Source organism: Heterocephalus glaber, unplaced genomic scaffold (genome assembly GCF_053883595.1).
Source record: "Heterocephalus glaber isolate CG9 unplaced genomic scaffold, H.glaber_assembly_v1.0 deba00001666, whole genome shotgun sequence".
NCBI lineage: Eukaryota > Metazoa > Chordata > Mammalia > Rodentia > Bathyergidae > Heterocephalus > Heterocephalus glaber.
The window spans coordinates 18,757,455-18,774,312 of NW_028258406.1; the positions used below are offsets into that span (position 1 = coordinate 18,757,455).

A 16,858-nucleotide genomic window follows, 5' to 3' on the forward strand; every position below is an offset into this window, starting at 1 on the left:
AGCACTGAACTTTCTTCCTGGGCATCTCAAGAATGGGAGGCCCTGATTGTTGTCCACCAGGGTCCTTCTTCAGGGTTGTATTTGCTGTGAATACCCTTTAAGATTGAGATAATGTGACTGTCAGGCAAAGACCAGCCTTCTTTGCAACATGCTATAAAAGAGGTAGATTTCCCAAGTTAAGAATCCCTCTGCTGTAAGGCAACTCATTGCCTGACAGCATTCATTTGTCCCTGTACTTGCCCTGTTATGACCCTGAGCACCTTCACTGTAATTGAGTTTAATTTCCATATCCCTTACTAGGCTGAAAGCTCCAGGAAGGAAGAGTATTGTATTTCTTGTGCCTAGAAAAGTGCTTTGGTGTATAATATAGGTTATTCTCAAATATTTATTGAAAGGGTGAATGAATGAATATAGTCTATTTAGGGGTACAGAGTAAAAAAGTACACTGCAAGGAAAAGTTTTGTAGGGCAGGGAGAGGAACTTCCTTTCTGTGTCCTCTCAGGTTTTTTCCTCCTCTGAATCAGAGCTTGCTCCTTGATGCATCTGATCCTTCCCTTTACAGAGTTTGGTGAGGACAGGGAAGAGACATGGTAGAAGGATGTGTCTACTACAGGCTGATTTGGGAGTGACTGCATCTATATCTAACTATGAAGTGAAGAAGACCCTGTTCTGGTTGTTTGAGGTATGGTCCTGGTACAGATGTTCACTCAATTTCCATATCTCACTGGTAATGGAAGGAACTTGAGGTCACACCTGCAGAGGTCACTGTTGGTTTCCTAAGGTCCACAGGTATGGATGAGATACACCTGGACAGGAACCTGCCTGATAGAATCCTGGGAGGAGCAGACACTAGGAAGCTCATCAGTGTCACTCTGGCCAGTGATCAATTCTCAGGGTTTGCAGAGCTGCTTCATATCTCTGCCCGCCAGGGCTCTTCAGAAGGAGGTGGGTAACATCTCTGAGTTCTACATCCTTTCTACAGCCAGGTGCTCACCACTACTGGCAGGGATGACACACCTCCCTCCTAAGGAAGTAAGTGATTTTTCTTGAGGAAGAGGCGTGACAGATGGGGATCAACTCAACTTTTCTTCCAGGAAGCATGTTCTCCATTTGCACAGTGGGAAACAGGTGGGTGCATGTCAAAGATGTCAAAGCCACTTTTCCCCATATCTTCTCCTCTCCCCTTACCTGCTCCCTTCCCTTTCTCTTTCTGAGTCACAAATAAAGATATTACATTAACTATAACCATGGATATTGTATTTATCAGTGATCAGTATCCTTATTTTCTTTTTGAAGCTCTTCTTGGATTATTTATTGTTATTATTTCTTCAACTCTGGGTGAGTCCAGGCAGTTGGGGTTACAGAGTTGTGAAGAAACACAGGCTTCTGGCTCAGCAGGCCTAGATTTGGCCCCACAGGAGCTTTTTAGCAGTGGGCCTTTGGCTGCTTGGTGTGTGGAAACTGAGTGGCGTCCCCACAGTCCTTCCCAGTCCCAGAGCTCAGCTGTAGCTTTGGAGCCACCCTGTGTGAAAGCCTCCACCACACCTGTTCATGTTGGAAGATTTTTGTAGGAAGCCCAGCCTTGCATTTCAGTTCAAATTAAACAAGTACTCAAACATCCCTGTGGAGGCAACCAACACCCACAAGTTAAAACTTGTTAGGGAACTGGTTTTTGCATCCAGAAAGAGAAGTGAGCAGTTAGCTGGGGGTGGAGCAGACACCACAGAGAGGGTACTCACTACTAGAAAAGAGGAATTGGGAGAATCAGAGACAAAACTTAGGACACCATGGTTTTCCTTTCAAAATGCATTCCCCACACATTTTTTTTTTTTTTTAAAGAAGCTTTCAATTCCTGCTACTGCAATCTTCAATATAAACCTGGATTCTTTGTCTACATGCTTTACCTGTTTTTTACATATAAAGGTTTTGTCATTTCATCAAGATCTGGCAATAATTAACTGTAAGAAAGCCACATGATTTTCTTAGTGAAATGGCATTGGAAAATTTTCTGGACCCAATGAGCCCTGTAAACAGTTATAATCAAAATCAGGTGTTTCATATTAGCCAGTGCCAAAGTCCTTTAGAGTTCTGGATGGTGCTTGCTTCTTCTGAAGATAGCTGAGTTGGGGACCGACCTGAGTAAGGCAGTTGCCAGGCTTCCAGGATGCAGGCAAGCTGTGTCTTTGGCTCTTGCAGATACACATTTGTCTTGTGTGTTTAAATGAAAGTTTCCTTGGAGCTGGAAGTAACACAACTTTTCAGCCATCCAATGGTTTCTGAGAACTCATTTGGTGCTGAGCACTGTGTTAGAATGTAGTAAGAAACTGGTTTCTAAAAAGGGCAGGGAAGATAATAATTTTTGCCTTTGACAAATGTGCCTTCAGTCGAGTGTTTTTGTTCTGATCAAATAGCAAGTTTCTCCACACGACCACAAATGCTGAAGTTCATTCTTATTCTAATTAAAATTGCCAAGACAAGAGAAGAAATTTAGTTTAGAATGAACTATTAAAAAAACAAAGACTTGCTACAGCCGACATTTTAGCAATGCTGCCATCTGCAGGAAAATTCAAATTTTTTTTTTTTTTTTTTTTTTTTTTTGTACCAGGGATTGAGCTCGGGTCCTTGCACTTGCATAGCAGGCGGCAAAACCACTGAGCTAAATCCCCGGCCCTCAAATTTCTTTTTTTTAATTTTAAAAAATTTATTGGTACATTTCAGATATGCATGATAACATTCATCATAGGGAATTTGTACCTGTACATGATATATCTTGCTTCTTTTTTTCCCATTTCCTTCCCCTCCCTTCAACCCTTTTCCCCTCCTTATTTACAAAAGCTTTGCTTCCATTTTTTTCCTTCTATTCTTTTTTTCTTGTCCCTTCTTTCCCCCTCCCCGCTGTTCCCTTTCTCATTCCCAATATCTATTATAGATTTTGGTCCTTATTTACACTTTTGATTTCTCATACTAGAGAAACAATGAGGTATTTAAACATGCACGTCCAATTTATTTCACTTAAGAGTATGGTCTCAAGGTGCTTCCATTTAGCTAGAAATGTCTCAAGCTTATCCTTCTTTATTGGAGAGTAGTACTTCATTGTATAAAAAACCCCCACATTTTCTTTACCCATTCATCAGTTGATGGACATTGGGGCTGTTTCCAAGATTTAGCTATTATAAACTGTGCTGCTATAAACATGGGTAAAATTTTACAGCTAGCAATTTATACAAACTTCCCATTGCTGATTAATTTGTATAGCACTTGAAAGTCCAGTGTTCTTGAGGCTTTTCCCATTTACTCCTAAAATAATTCTGAATAATCATGTTATTACATGTTCTTAAATTGACATCTAAATTTGTACCACCAGTTTTGTGATTGTAAAGGCTGTTCTTTTCCACCTATTTTCTGTGATTTAAGGAATTGTAGCTCTTGAGCTGGGGATGTAGCTTAGAATAGAGTGCTTGGCTAGCATACATAAGGCCTTGGGTTTGATACCCAACACTGCAAAAACAAAACAAATGAACCAAATTTGCAGTTCTTTTTTTCCTGGTTGCCACAGTGTGAGACACCAAGAATATAATCTCTCTGGGCCCTAATAGGAAGTGGTATAGAATTCCTGCTCAGAAACCAGTGTGAGCTGGTGTCTGGAAGTTTTTGGAAATAGTGCAGCTGCAGATCACCCTGAAGAACTATGATCCTGAGAAAACAAACACTTCTAGGGCATCATAAGTTTTAAGTCTATTCTTTGCCCTAAGTTCTCTTTATATGTCCTTTGGGATACCCTTTTTGCCTCAGATCCCATGAATCCTGGACCCAGGGCTGATAAGGCTGGCAAGTTCCTTTCCCTGCTGACACACAATGAAAACATGGTGTCCAAGGTCCACAAGGTGAAGCCCACCATCAAGATCCAGACCCAGAAGGTACTGTCTGATTGTGGCTGATGGTCATGTAAAGATGATAGATGATGAGCTTATGTACAACATCTGGCTGTCAAATCTTGGTATCAGAAAGTCTGGGCTTTATACATCAGGAGTATCATGGGCAAGCTGTGGTGCCTATACTGAGGCTCATTTTTTTTTTTTTGCTACCGGGGATCTAACTCGGGTCATTGCGCTTGCGCAGCAGCCAGTGAAACCACTGAGCTAAATCCCTGGCCCAATACTGAGGCTCATTTTAGTAAATCCCACCAAAAAAAGGGAAAGAAAGGAAGTTCAATATTGGGGTCATCACCTAATTTATAAAAAATGCCCGTATCACCTAGAGGGCAAGATCAGCTGTCATTGTCAAACCAATCAGCCAAATTAAGATTGCTTTCTGATAGAAAATAAATTTATTTGGCTGTGTTGGTGGGTGCCACTGCGTTCCTGCATTCTGATATGAAGGCAAATGAGTACCCTTTGGAGAAAGCTCCTTTTGCTTTGCATTTTTGGACCTCTCCTCCCTTGGATCTGAATTTTCTTATTGGGATATCATTTGGTGCAAGTTTTTACACACCAGGACACTGGTGTAGGAAGTTTGGGGCCAGTGACAACTGTTTACTGTCCTTTGGTGTAGATGGAGATGATGAAAGCTATAAACAAGGGTTGAGAGCTACTAAGCACCCCAGGAACTTTCTCAAGCAGTCAATATTAGCAAGGAGAACCACAGAAGGTGAGGATGTGGAAAATGATCTCACCAGACCACACCGAGGGATATAGTCACCTGAGATCCAGAGGGCGTTTATAGTTGAGTGGTTTCTCTTATCTTGACTTTTGTTCTGTCTTTGACAGCTTTCCTTCAGGTTTATCTAGATGGCATGCCCATGGCATGCCTCTGCCATACCTTGTTTGTTTTGTCTTTAAGATTCGGCCTTTGGGAAAATAACTCTTCCTTCTCATTCCTTCTGAGACCTTGAAGATACCTTTTGGTCCCAGGAACTACCTACCAAAATATGAGTACATGCCACCTTTACAGTGGTTCTCTGCTCCTGTTGACAAGTCAAGAGGAGGGCCGGGGATTTAGCTCAGTGGTTCCAGTGCCTGTCTCTCAAGTGCTAGGTCTGGAGCTTGATCTGTGGTACCAAAAATAGAAAAGTCAAGAGGTTTGTATCTGGCAGGCAGCTGGTTAAAGTGTCCAGAGTAGATGTAGGTAGTGATGCCAGAGGGCCTGGGGAAAAGCCTGTATCCTGCCTCATAGAAATAGGGCATGCTTTCCTTTGTGCCTTGTCTGCTTTTCCTTGACCTTTATCTTTACCAAAATGCTAAGGCTACCAAAATGCTAAGGCCTACTTACTGTCTTTTTCCTCTCAACTATAACATCCTGTACTTTTAAGGGTACATGTTACATTTTGCCTTGTATTATAATTACTTAGCTATAACGTGTTGTGGTCATTTGAAGAGAGAAAGCCTAAGGCATTTATATATTTCCCAGCTGTGTAGCTGTATACCTGGCAGGGGCAGCTGCTCAGAAGTCATTCAGGTTTATTCCATAATACTGCTCTGTGAATTTACAAAGTGCACTTGGTTTGCTCAGATCAAAGCAGGCACTTCTCAGCAGTCTAAAAAGTGACAGGATGAGTTCTGAGACCTGGTATCTTCTTCTGGAGTTTAAGGCATGCATGAGGGAAAGGAAATTATGAGTGCAGTCGCGGAATTTGTCGCAGATGATGACATACCTTTGGATGGCATTTCTAAAGCACTGCCTGGTGCTTCCAGGTCCGTGAACCCAAATTCAGTAATGGCCTTGGATTACTGTGCAGCAGAGGAAATAGGAAGCCCAGTCTGAATCTGTGCATTTCTCTCCTATTGTTGTTGATACTGTGCTCAAGGCCCAGATTCATCAGTTGATTGCTGTAGTTTCTAAAATGTGTCAAGTATCCAGACGTCTTTGGGAATGTTACCAGAGTTTACCAAAGACACAGTATCATGATAACATAATCAGGAATCAGATTTTATCATAATTCTGAAAGTACACAACCCCAAACTAAATGTGTGACTGAGATTGAAATGACAGGTCATGTTTCATCACTTAATGGGGACAGGATAAATGAAAAATAGGACAAAGGTTGAAAAAGTTCTACCTAAATTGACAGGAACCAGGATCCTTCGGATATCCATAAATCTGTAAATAACAGGAGGGTAATTGGAATGATTCTGCAGATTGTTGATTGTTCAAAGCAAATTAACTCAGTCAAACCAAAGCATTGAGAAAATAGAACCTGTGTAAATTGTCCCATTCACACTGCAAAAAAATAAAAGATGACTTTTTGATTTTATTCTACCCTTTGAAAATGAAAGTCTTAGCTATGGAATTCTTTTTTTGTCTTTTTTTGATACCAGGGATTGAACTTGGGACCTTGCTCTTGCGAGGCAGGTGGCAGAACCACTGAGCTAAATCCCAGGCTTAGCTATGGAATTCTTTAAGGAAACCTATGCCACGGGACGTGGCATGGCATGATGGCTTCTTGCCTGGGAGATTCTTTTCCCATCTCTGCTGTTAACTAGCTGAGTACGTGGGTGAAGAGTTGTCCATTTTTATACTTAAAAGGTTAAACATTGGCCAGGGAGTCTAGAAAGAAACACCTTGGATTGCTAGGTCATTTTATTTAAAAAGTCACCTCTTCTGTAAACGCTAATGATTAAACAATTCATCTCCAAGTTCCTCACATTACTTGCTATTTTTCATTGAGCACCTACTATAATCTCTGCACACCTGCCACTTCAAAATGCCTCTGAGTATTTGAGAGCCAGGTGTTTCCATGGAAACCAGTTCTACTATGGGAAGATTTTCCAAGCTGGTTATAAATTGGGGTTAGTGAGAGCAGCCTGCAATTGCTCTAAGGAACAAAGCCAGCCTTTCATAAGAGCAAGAAGCTGGTGCTGTGCTGCATGTTTTTCCAACATTCTCCATAAAAATCCTTTGTGGTGTTCATTGGGTGACCACTGACCTTTCTCTTGTGTTCAAAATACCATTTCTATGTCCAACTCAATGTGAGTTTTTATTTTCCATTCTTTCTGCAATAATAGTGTTGTCAGATCTAGCAAGTAAAAATACAGGATGTCTGGTTAAATTGGAATTTCAGTTAAATGATGAATAATCTATAAATATACAATGTTTGGGACTCACTTATACTAAACCAAAACCACCTTATTTACCTGAAATTGAAATATATGGTACATTCTGTGTTTTACCTGGCAATCCCATACAGGGATTTAAATGTCCCAATTTTTATATCCATTGGAATGTTTGTTACTTCCATTTACCCCTCGTTTTAGGAAATACTGTCACATAACTCAAAACTTTCTCTCTTCTCAAAAAAAAAGAAAATGTACTCTTCCTCTCCAAAAAGTTGTAAATAGCACATAGCACACTTTTCATAAATCAATGCCCTGAAGTTTATCTATTCTCATTTCTGATGCTTGTAACTATTGGTTTTCTAAGAATCTCTCCTGTTCATTTCCAGCTCTGTCACCATCTGTCTCAGTTTTGTCAGTTAAAAAAAAAAAAAAAAAAGTCTTTTATTTTGATGCTGACATGTAAAGAAAGAACAGCGATTCCCAAATCCTTTGGTTCTATAGGTTGTGGAATCTTGTGAGTTCTGAATCTAATAATAGAGCAGTCACTCTATTGCTATTCTGTCTATCATTAGTATCACTATTATGAATTGAGGACAATCCTCATGTTTTAGGTGAAGTCTTTGGAGGAAACATCTTCATTAACTTTTTGGGTTAACATGATAATCTAGGGGTGATCTGAGGGTCCAGTTGGGAGCAAAAAGCAACACCCAGAGACTTCAGCTCTTACTTTGGAGGCTCCCATCATGACTGTGGCCACAACAGTTTTCCTTCCACATGCATCTGCTCCAGAGAGCCTATGATCCTTCCTTAGAGTTAGGCTAGTGTGCAGTCTTTATGTACAGTATTCTATTGGAATCTGCCAGTAGTTTTTGAGTCATCTGGTCTAACACTAGCTGGTGCCACACTCAGGCAAGCAACAGAAGTACTTATGCAGAGGAAACAGTCTGCAGGCCAAGTAACTACCAACTGTAAATGGATTCCTGATTAACTGCTGAGGGAGATACAACAGGAGTGTCTAATCACGGAGTGGGGGTTTGTACTGTCAGATAAGCATATTTGGTGTGAGGCAGGTAAGCAAATTTTGACTTTTAAAATGAAATAAAGTGCTAATAACTTGACTAACTTTCACACAAAAGTTGAAAAAAGTTGACAAAAACCTAGGAAGTAAAAATTAGCCAACATTGGACACTAGCCATTAAGGATGAGGAGGCAGAATCATCTGGGAAGTTTTAGAAACTGACGAGGCAGGAGGAACATTTTAGAAACACCTAAGAACAGGACATCCATTATATAAATCATCCTTGATTGACCCATAGCTCAGATACAAAAGAGAGGAAACTTCTGGCAGGAACACATCTGAACTATCCACCTTGACATCTCCATGTCATGCTCAGGTCTCATGTCCACAGCCTGTTCCTCAGGTCCCTTTTGCTTGTTGAGGGGCTTAGGCAGTCAGGAAGTGCAGGTGCATAAACACTGACTTTTTGCTGGTACCTCTCCTGTTGTGCCAGGCCACTTTCCATGGACCCCACAGCATCCCTAGACCACCCTTCTTGACGTCCTTCCTTGACTCTAGTTGGAAAGCTCCCTCTTTTCAGTTGTTTGCATAACAACCCCCCCCCCCCCACATACACACAAACACTCTACCTCATCTTGTTTGGTCCTGCCCAGCCACCATTCTTGGTAGCTCTGTTTGGCAGACGGCATGAACTCTTCCCTACAAAGCTTTGAACTAGTGAGAGAAAAAACCCACACTTTTCCCCATTTCTCATTTTATTTAATCTTTCTGGGGTGACTGGGATGGGTTTAGTTTCAGTTAGGAATAGCATAAATTATTTCCTGCAGTGTTGGGTTCAGCTCTGTGAAGTGTCCTGTTATAGACTATGTGTGTGTGTCTCCCCCAATTCATATATTGAAACCCTAATCTCCAATGTGATGGTATTTGAAGATGGGGCCCATGGGAATAAATAAGATCTTGAAGGCACAGCTCTCATGATAGGACTAATTCCCTTCTAAGAAGAGACAGGAGAGAGCTCGCTTTCCTTCTGTGGCATGATGACAGGAGAATGCAACTCTGTACAAGCCAGGAAGAGAGGTCTCACTGACAGCCCAAAATGCTGCAACCTGAATCTTGGACTTTCAGCTCCAGAACTGGAAATAGTATTTCTGGCTTAAGTCACTAGGCTATGGTACTTTTGTTCAAGCAGTATAAACTAAGACAGTCTCCCCTCTGCCCAACTGTAGAGATTCTCCATCTTCCCCCCTTCCTACCACACAACAAGGTGGCCAGTCCATGTGCTGCCTGCTGCGGGGGATGGGGTAGGGGTTGTGAGAATGAGTCAAGGAAGAGGAGTCAAAACTAGAATTTAGTGGCTGTTCTACTGTCACTCCTGGAATTCAGAGATCATCCCTCAAGAGTATGTTGCCATGGCTGAAGTTTGCTCTGGGGCAAATGCCCTCACCTCCTCTACCCTGAGTTTCTTCCCTTCTTCAGTGCCTATGACACCTGTTTTAGCCTGTGTTGCCTCATTCCAGGTACTGGATCATGTTATCAGGTAAATGTTGTTTCCCACTGGCCTTTACCTACACTTTTTTATATGTGACAGGCCCATGAACTTTGTGCAAGCTACCTGGCTGAGAGGTCACTGGGCAAGAATCTAGGCTTATGTCTGCTAGGACAGATCCTTAGGCCTGGTAACCCTCACATTGTCTAGAACACAACCTGAAGGAAAGTGCTTAGAAGTTTTGTTTGGAGGACACAGCACTTAAACTTCTATCACTGCATAAAGTTAAGGAATTTAGTGATAAGGGTATCACGGGAAATATGAGATATGAAATATTATATCTTCCAACCTCTTAACTGTATGATATGCTGAGTTCTTGTTCTCTAGAAATCAAAGAATGAGTCCTAGGAATGACAGAGGTTGAAAGTAGGAAGATATTTATTGATAGGAAAGCTCCTGAGGGGCAGGAGGGGTCCCGAGTGGGTAGCGAAGGACTCCACTTTACAGAGAAGTTTTATAGGGTGAAACTTATGTGGGTACAATGTGGGCCACAGCCATGAACATCCAATAAGGTTACAAGTATAGTCACGTAGGTAATGGTGGTCCATTTGGGAAGCAAGTCACATAGCAAGCGAGGATGGAAAGAACAAGGGTTCTCCTAGGAGGCAGTGGGTCCAGAGGTCTCTTGTCACCCCCAGGGTGGTTGATGCCTAGCTATACTTCACTAAGCCCAGTTCTTTGAAGAAGTTTGTGGGTCTGGTCATCCTGTCTCCATCTTGAGGCCTGGTTTTCAGCCAATGTGCAGCTGTCATGTGTTTCTTTGTCCTGGCCCTCTCGAGGACTTAGACCTATCTGACTGCCTATAGTATTGTTACCTAGCTCATTTATCTATAATAAGGGGCTATCAGATTTTTTTTGTTAAATTCTTTTATTGGTAAATTTTAGGTATACAACACAATTACATTTCTCATTGGGAATTGTACCTTTACATAATGCATCTTGGTTCTTATTTTTTCCCCATTCCTAGCCCTCCCTTCACCCCCTCCACCCTTCCCTATTTACAAAGACTTTATTTCCATTTCTTCCATTTCTCATCATTTTTCCTCTCCCTTCTTTCCTTTCCCCTGCTCCTTCCACTACCCCTACCCCTTTGGACCTTTTCTTCCTATTTTGCATTATCTATTATTCATTCTAATCATTGGTACATTTCAGGTATACAATATAATGATATTCATCATTGGAAATATAGACATTTACATAATCTCTCTTGGTTCTTATTTTTCACCCTTGCCCAGCCCTCCCTTCAACCCCTCCATTCCTCCCTATTTACAAAGATTTTGTTCCTATTTTTCCATTTTCTCATATTAATCCCATTCCCTTCTATCCTTTCCCCTAGCCCTCCCACTTTCTTCCCCTTTGCCCCTTTTCTTCCTATTTCACATTACCTATTATAGATTTTAGTCCTTATTTACATTTTCAGTTTCTCACACCAGAGAAACTATTTGGTATTTATACATGTGTGTCCTATTTATTTCACTTAAGAGTATCGCCTCAATGTGCATACACTTAGCTATAACTGTCTCTAATTTCTCATTTTTTATGGCTGAGTAGTACTCCATTTTATAAAAAAACCACATTCTCTTTATCCAGTCTCCAGTTGATGGGCATTTGGGCTGTTTCCAAGTTTTAGCTATTACAAACTGTGCTGCTATGAACACGGGCACACATATCTCACTGTGGTATGATTCTTTTAATTCTTTTGGGAAGATCCCCAGCAGTGGAATAGCAGGGTCAAATGGGACTTCCAGTCCTAGTTCTTTGAGGTATCTCCATACTGATTTCCACAGTGCTTGCACCAGTCTACACTCCCACCAGCAGTGGAGCAGGGTTCCTCTTTCCCCACAGCCCCACCAGCATTTGTTATTGGTTGATTTCATGACAGCAGCCATTCTTTCTGGAGTGAGGTGGAATCTGAGCATTGTTTTCATTTGCATCTCTCGAATGACCAGTGATGTTGAACATTTTTTCATGTATTTATTTGCTATTTCTACTTCTTTGTCAGAAATGTCTGTTCATTTCAGATGCCCATTTTTGGATTGGGTCTTTATATTTGGGAGGTCTGATCTTTTTAAGTTCTTTATAGATTCGAGATAGTAGACCTTTGTCTGAGGAACAACAGGTGAAGATTTTTTCCCCCATTGTGGGTTGTCTCTTCACACTGCTGGTGGTTTCTCTTGCTGTGCAGAAGCTTTTTAATAAGAAGAGATCCCATTTGTTGATTATTTGTGCTAGTTCACGGGCAACTAAGGTTTTGTTCATAAAATCTTTTCTTACATCGATGTCTTCAAGAGTTCTACCTAACCGCTGTTCCAAGTGGTTCAGAGTTTCTATTTTAATATTTAGATCTTTAATCCATTTTGATTTTAGTTTAGTGCATGGTGAGAGATACAGGTCTAGTTTTAATCTTTAGCAAGTTGAAGCCCAATTTTTCCAGCACCATTTATTAAAGAGGCTATCTTTCCTCCAGTGAGGGTGTTTGGCTCCTTTATCGAAGATGAGATGGCTGAGTGTGTCTGGCATTGTTTCTGCATCTTCTAATCTGTTCCACTGGTCCTCAGGTCTGTTTCTTTGCTAGTACCATGCTGTTTTTATCACAGTAGCTCTGTAGTATAGTTGCAGGTTGGGGATTGTGATACCCCCTGCCCTGTCTCTGTTACCTAGAATGGCTTTTGCTCTTCTGGGTCTCTTCTTGTTCCAAAGGAATTTTTGGATTGTTTTCTCAAGGTCCATGAAGTATACTGCTGGGATCTCAATTGGAATTGCATTAAATCTATATAGCAGTTTTGGAAGTATGGCCATTTTCATTATATTAATCCTTCCCACCCAGGAGCAGGGGATGTCTGTCCATTTTCTGATATGATCTTCAACCTCTTTTCAGAATGCCATAGTTTTCAGAGAAGAGGTCTTTGATTTCTTTCGTTAGGATGATTCCTAGGTATTTCAGTTTTCTGGATGCTATTATGAAAGGAATTATTTGCCCTATTTCTCTCTCAGTGAGTCTGTCATTGGTGTAGAGGAAAGCTATTGATTTTTGTGTGTTGACCTTGTAACCAGCTACTTGATTGAATTTGGTTATTAAGTCTAGAAGACTTTTGGTGGAGTTCTTGGGGTCTTCTATATAGAGTATCATGTCATCTGCAAATAATGACAATTTGACTTCTTCATTTCCTATCTTTATTCCTTTTATTTCTTTCTCTTGTGTAACTGCTGTGGCTAATGTTTCCAGAACTATATTGAACAAGAGTGGTAATAGTGGACATCCTTGTCTTGTTCCTGATTTGAGTGTGAAGGATTTCAGTTTTTGACCATTTAGTATGATATTGGCTGTTGGTTTTTCATGGATGGCTTTTATCAAGTTGAGGTAGAGACCATCTATTCCAATTTTTTGTAGGGTTTTTTTTTTTATCATAAATGCATGTTGGATCTTGTCAAATGCTTTTTCTGTGTCTATGGAGATAATCATATGGTTTTTGTCCTTGGTTCTATTGATATAGTGTATTACATTGATTGATTTGCATATGTTGAACCATTCCTGCATCCCTGGGATGAATCCCACTTGATCAAGGTGTATGATCCTCTTGACGATCTTCTGCATTCTGTTTGCCATTATCTTATTAAGGATTTTTGCACCTATGTTCATTTAGTGAGATTGGCCTATAGTTCTCCTTTTCTGTTGGGTCTTTCTCTGCTTTGGGGATCAAGGTGATGCTTGCTTCCAGGAATGAATTTGGGAGTATTGCTTCCCTTTCAATTTCATTGAAGAGTTTAAACAGTAGTGGCAGCTGTTCCACTCTAAATGTCTTGTAGAATTTAGCAGTGAAGCCATCAGGGCCCAGGCTTTTCTAGTTGATAAGTTTTTAATTATGTTTTCAATTTCATTGGTTGATATTGGATCGTTTAGAATTTTTAGGTCTTCTTCGTTCAACTTTGGTAATTCATATGTATCTAGGAATCTGTCCATTTCTTCTGTGTTGTCCATCTTATTGGGGTATAGGTTCTGGAAGTAGGTATTGATGATCCTCTGGATTTCTGCTGGGTCCATTTTAATTTCACCCTTTTCATTCCTAATTGCATGGATTTGGGCCTTTCCTTTCCTTTTTCTGATAAGGTTGGCTAAGGGTTTGTCAATTTTGTTGATTCTTTTGAAGAACCAACTCTTGGCTTCATTGATTTTTTGTATCATTCTTTTAGTCTCCATTGCATTGATTTCTCCTCTGATCTTTATAATTTCCTCCCTTGTATGAGCTCTGGGCTTGTCCTGTTCTTCTTTTTCTAGAAGCTTGAGATGCAGCATTAGGTTGTTTAATTGTGCTCATTCTGTTTTCCTAATATGAGTATTCACTGCTGTGAATTTCCCTCATAAGACTGCTTTCATTGTGTCCCATAGCTTCCCATATGTTGTATTGTCATTGTCATTTAATTGAAGGAACTGTCTGATTTCTTCTTTAATTTCCCCTGTGACGCATTGGTTATTGAGATGTGTATTGTTCAATTTCCATGTGTTTATGAAATTTTTCGAGTTTCTTTTGCTATGGATCTCCAATTTCATTGCACTATGGTCTGATAATATACAGGGGATAACTTCAATTCCTTTGCACTTACTTAAACATGTTCTATGTGTGAGTATGTGGTCTATTTTTGAGAATGACCCATGTGCAGCTGAGAAGAATGTGTATTCTGATTTTGTGGGGTGGAAGACTCTGTAAACATCTGTTAAGTTCATTTGTTCAAGAGTTTGATTGAGTTCTAGTATTTCATTACTTATTTTTTGTCTAGCTGATCTATCTATTTGTGACAGTGGGGTGTTGAGGTCCCCCACTACAATTGTGTTAGTGCATATATGACTTTTCAAGTCCGTTAGTATTTGTTTTATATAGTTGGGTGCACTAGTGTTTGGTGCATAGATATTTATGATTGTCATCTCTTCCTCTTGGATTCTTCCCTTTACAAGGATGTAGTGTCCTTCTTCATCTCTCTTAATCAGTGTTGGTTTGAAATCTACTTGATCTGCAAAGAGGATAGCTACTCCTGCTTTTTTTTCGGTTTCCCATCACATGGAGTATTGTTTTCCAACCTTTAACTTTCAATCTATGAGTTTCCATTTGAATGAAGTGTGTTTCTTGTATGCAGCATATTGTTGGATTTTGCTTCTTGACCCATTCTGCCAGTCTATTTCTTTTGATTGGTGAATTGAGAACATTAACTTTGATGGTTATAACTGAAACATATTGACTTGTCATTACCATGACTTTTTCTATTTGTTGGGTTCTCTCCCTTTACATTTAATTTCTTGTCATGCCAGATGGGTTCATTCTGCTTTGCTTCCTGGGGTTGTGATCCTCAATGTCTGTTCCTAGGCTATTGTGTAAAATTCTTTGGAGTGCTGGTTTGGTATTCAGGAAGTTCCTAAGGTGCTCTTTGTCATGAAAGTATCTTATTTCTCCATCCATTTTGAAAGATAGTTTTGCAGGGTACATCAATCTGGGTTGGAGGCTGTTTTCTTTTAGGGCTTGGAATATGTCACTCCAAGCTCTTCTTGCCTTGATGATTTGTGTTGCGAAGTCTGCTGTGATTCTGATGGGCTCTCCTTTGAATATGATTTCTTTCATTTCTCTGACTGCTTGTAGAACTTTGTTCTTCTGTTGTGTTTCTGGAATCTTAACAATTATATGCCTATGTGTGGATTTTTTTTGATCAAGGCTATTTGGAGTCCTATATGCCTCACTTATCTGTATGTCAAGCTCTTTTCCCCTGCTTGGGAAGTTTTCTGCCATTATTTCTGTGAAGAGATTTTTTATGTCATCTCCACTCTCTCCTGTTTCTTCATTGAGCCCAATCAGTCTTATGTTATTCTTCTTTGCATCATCTAGCAGCTGCTGGATTGATTTCTCATGTTCCCTTAGAATTTTGAAGCAATTTTTCTTTTCCTGGTCACTAATTGCAATCTTATCTTCTATATCTGAAATTCTGTCCTCACATTGGCTCATTCTGCTGTGTAGACTTTCAATGGAGTTTTTCATCTCCTGGAAATCTATTTGCATCTGTTTTATGGATTCCATTTGTTTCTTATGTTGGGAATCCATCATGTTCCTCAGCTTCTCTCTAGATTTATTAATCATGTCTTGCACTAAGGGCACAATTTCTCCTGTTATCTGAGAAATTATTTCTGATTTCATTTTTTCCAGATCCCCTTTTGTTGCCAGTTCAGTGGGTCCAGGTGGTTGAGTATCAGAGTGTTCCATCTCATTTCCCTTTGGGGTTGCTGTAGGTGATCTGGAAGTCTGGTTTTGAGACTTATTTATGTGTTTTCTCATTTCAAGTGGGGTGGGGGGCTGTTAGCACCTGCACGGATTACCTCCTCTGAGCTGGGTGAGGTGGGACAGGGGCTGGGAGCAGCGGGAGGGATGGTGACTGGGAAGACCCTTCCTCTGCACCAGGAGCAGTGGGATGACGGCTCAGAAGCCCCTACCTCTGGGCTGGGAACAGTGGGACTCAGTATCTTGGTCTGGTGGTCTGGTGTCCTCTGAGCCTTAATAATGTGGAATCAGGTGGCTGCCTGTCTGCAGCAGGCTGATTCGGTGTGTGTTCCACGTGACTGGGGACCTCGGCATTGTGTGGGCAGACCTGCCTGTCTGCAGTGGGGTGATTCAGCACAGATTACCTGCTCTCAGCTGGGAGAGGTGGGACAGGTGCCGAGAGCAGCGGTAGTGATGGTGGCCCAACCCTTTCCTGTGGGCTGGGAGCAGCAGGAGGGATGGTGGCTGGGAAGCCCCTTCCTCTGGACCAGGAGAAGTGGGACAGCGGCTTAGAAGCCCCTAGCTCTGGGCCAGGAGTGGTGGGACTCAGTACGGTGGTCTGGTGGTCTGGTGGTCTGGTGTCCTCTGTGTTTTTGTAGTGTGGAACCAGGTGGCTGTACATAGGGGGGGGGGTTGTCCAGTGGATTGTTGCCAGGGCGTAGGCTGATTCAGCATGTTCCGCACAACTCGTGACCTTGGTAGGGCGTCCGGGGGCTATCAGATTTTTACTCTTCATAGGAGCGACCACAGTGGATACATTTTTTTTTTTTTCGTTTTAACTTCAAGAACTTGAGGCTCAGAAAGTTGAGTGAGAAAATCAAGTCCTTTGATTCTAGCTTCTCTGCTCTTATCTCTTTCCCCTGGAGATTTACCAAGGCAATAATTTAATATCTTCATGTAGTAGGTGAGAGTAATAATTTATGTTTTATAATCCTTTTTTCTATGT

The 16,858-nt window shown here is 41.0% G+C and overlaps 1 protein-coding gene across 4 annotated transcripts in view; it reads left to right on the top strand.

The window, feature by feature from the left end:
• The window catches only part of LOC147822277 (uncharacterized), a 246,524-nt gene that overhangs the window by 43,156 nt on the left and 186,510 nt on the right, over nt 1-16,858 (top strand). For 3 of the 4 annotated variants that reach the window (XM_087197424.1, XM_087197425.1, XM_087197426.1), the window contains exons 4-6: nt 563-682; nt 983-1,128; nt 3,793-3,917. In XM_087197424.1, coding sequence (XP_087053550.1) covers nt 563-682; nt 983-1,012 — 150 coding nt within the window. In that variant the 3' untranslated portion in view covers nt 1,013-1,128; nt 3,793-3,917. Of the gene's footprint in view, nt 1-562; nt 944-982; nt 1,129-3,792; nt 3,918-16,858 lie in introns of those variants that run through there. The other variant, XM_087197423.1, reaches the window with a different exon arrangement.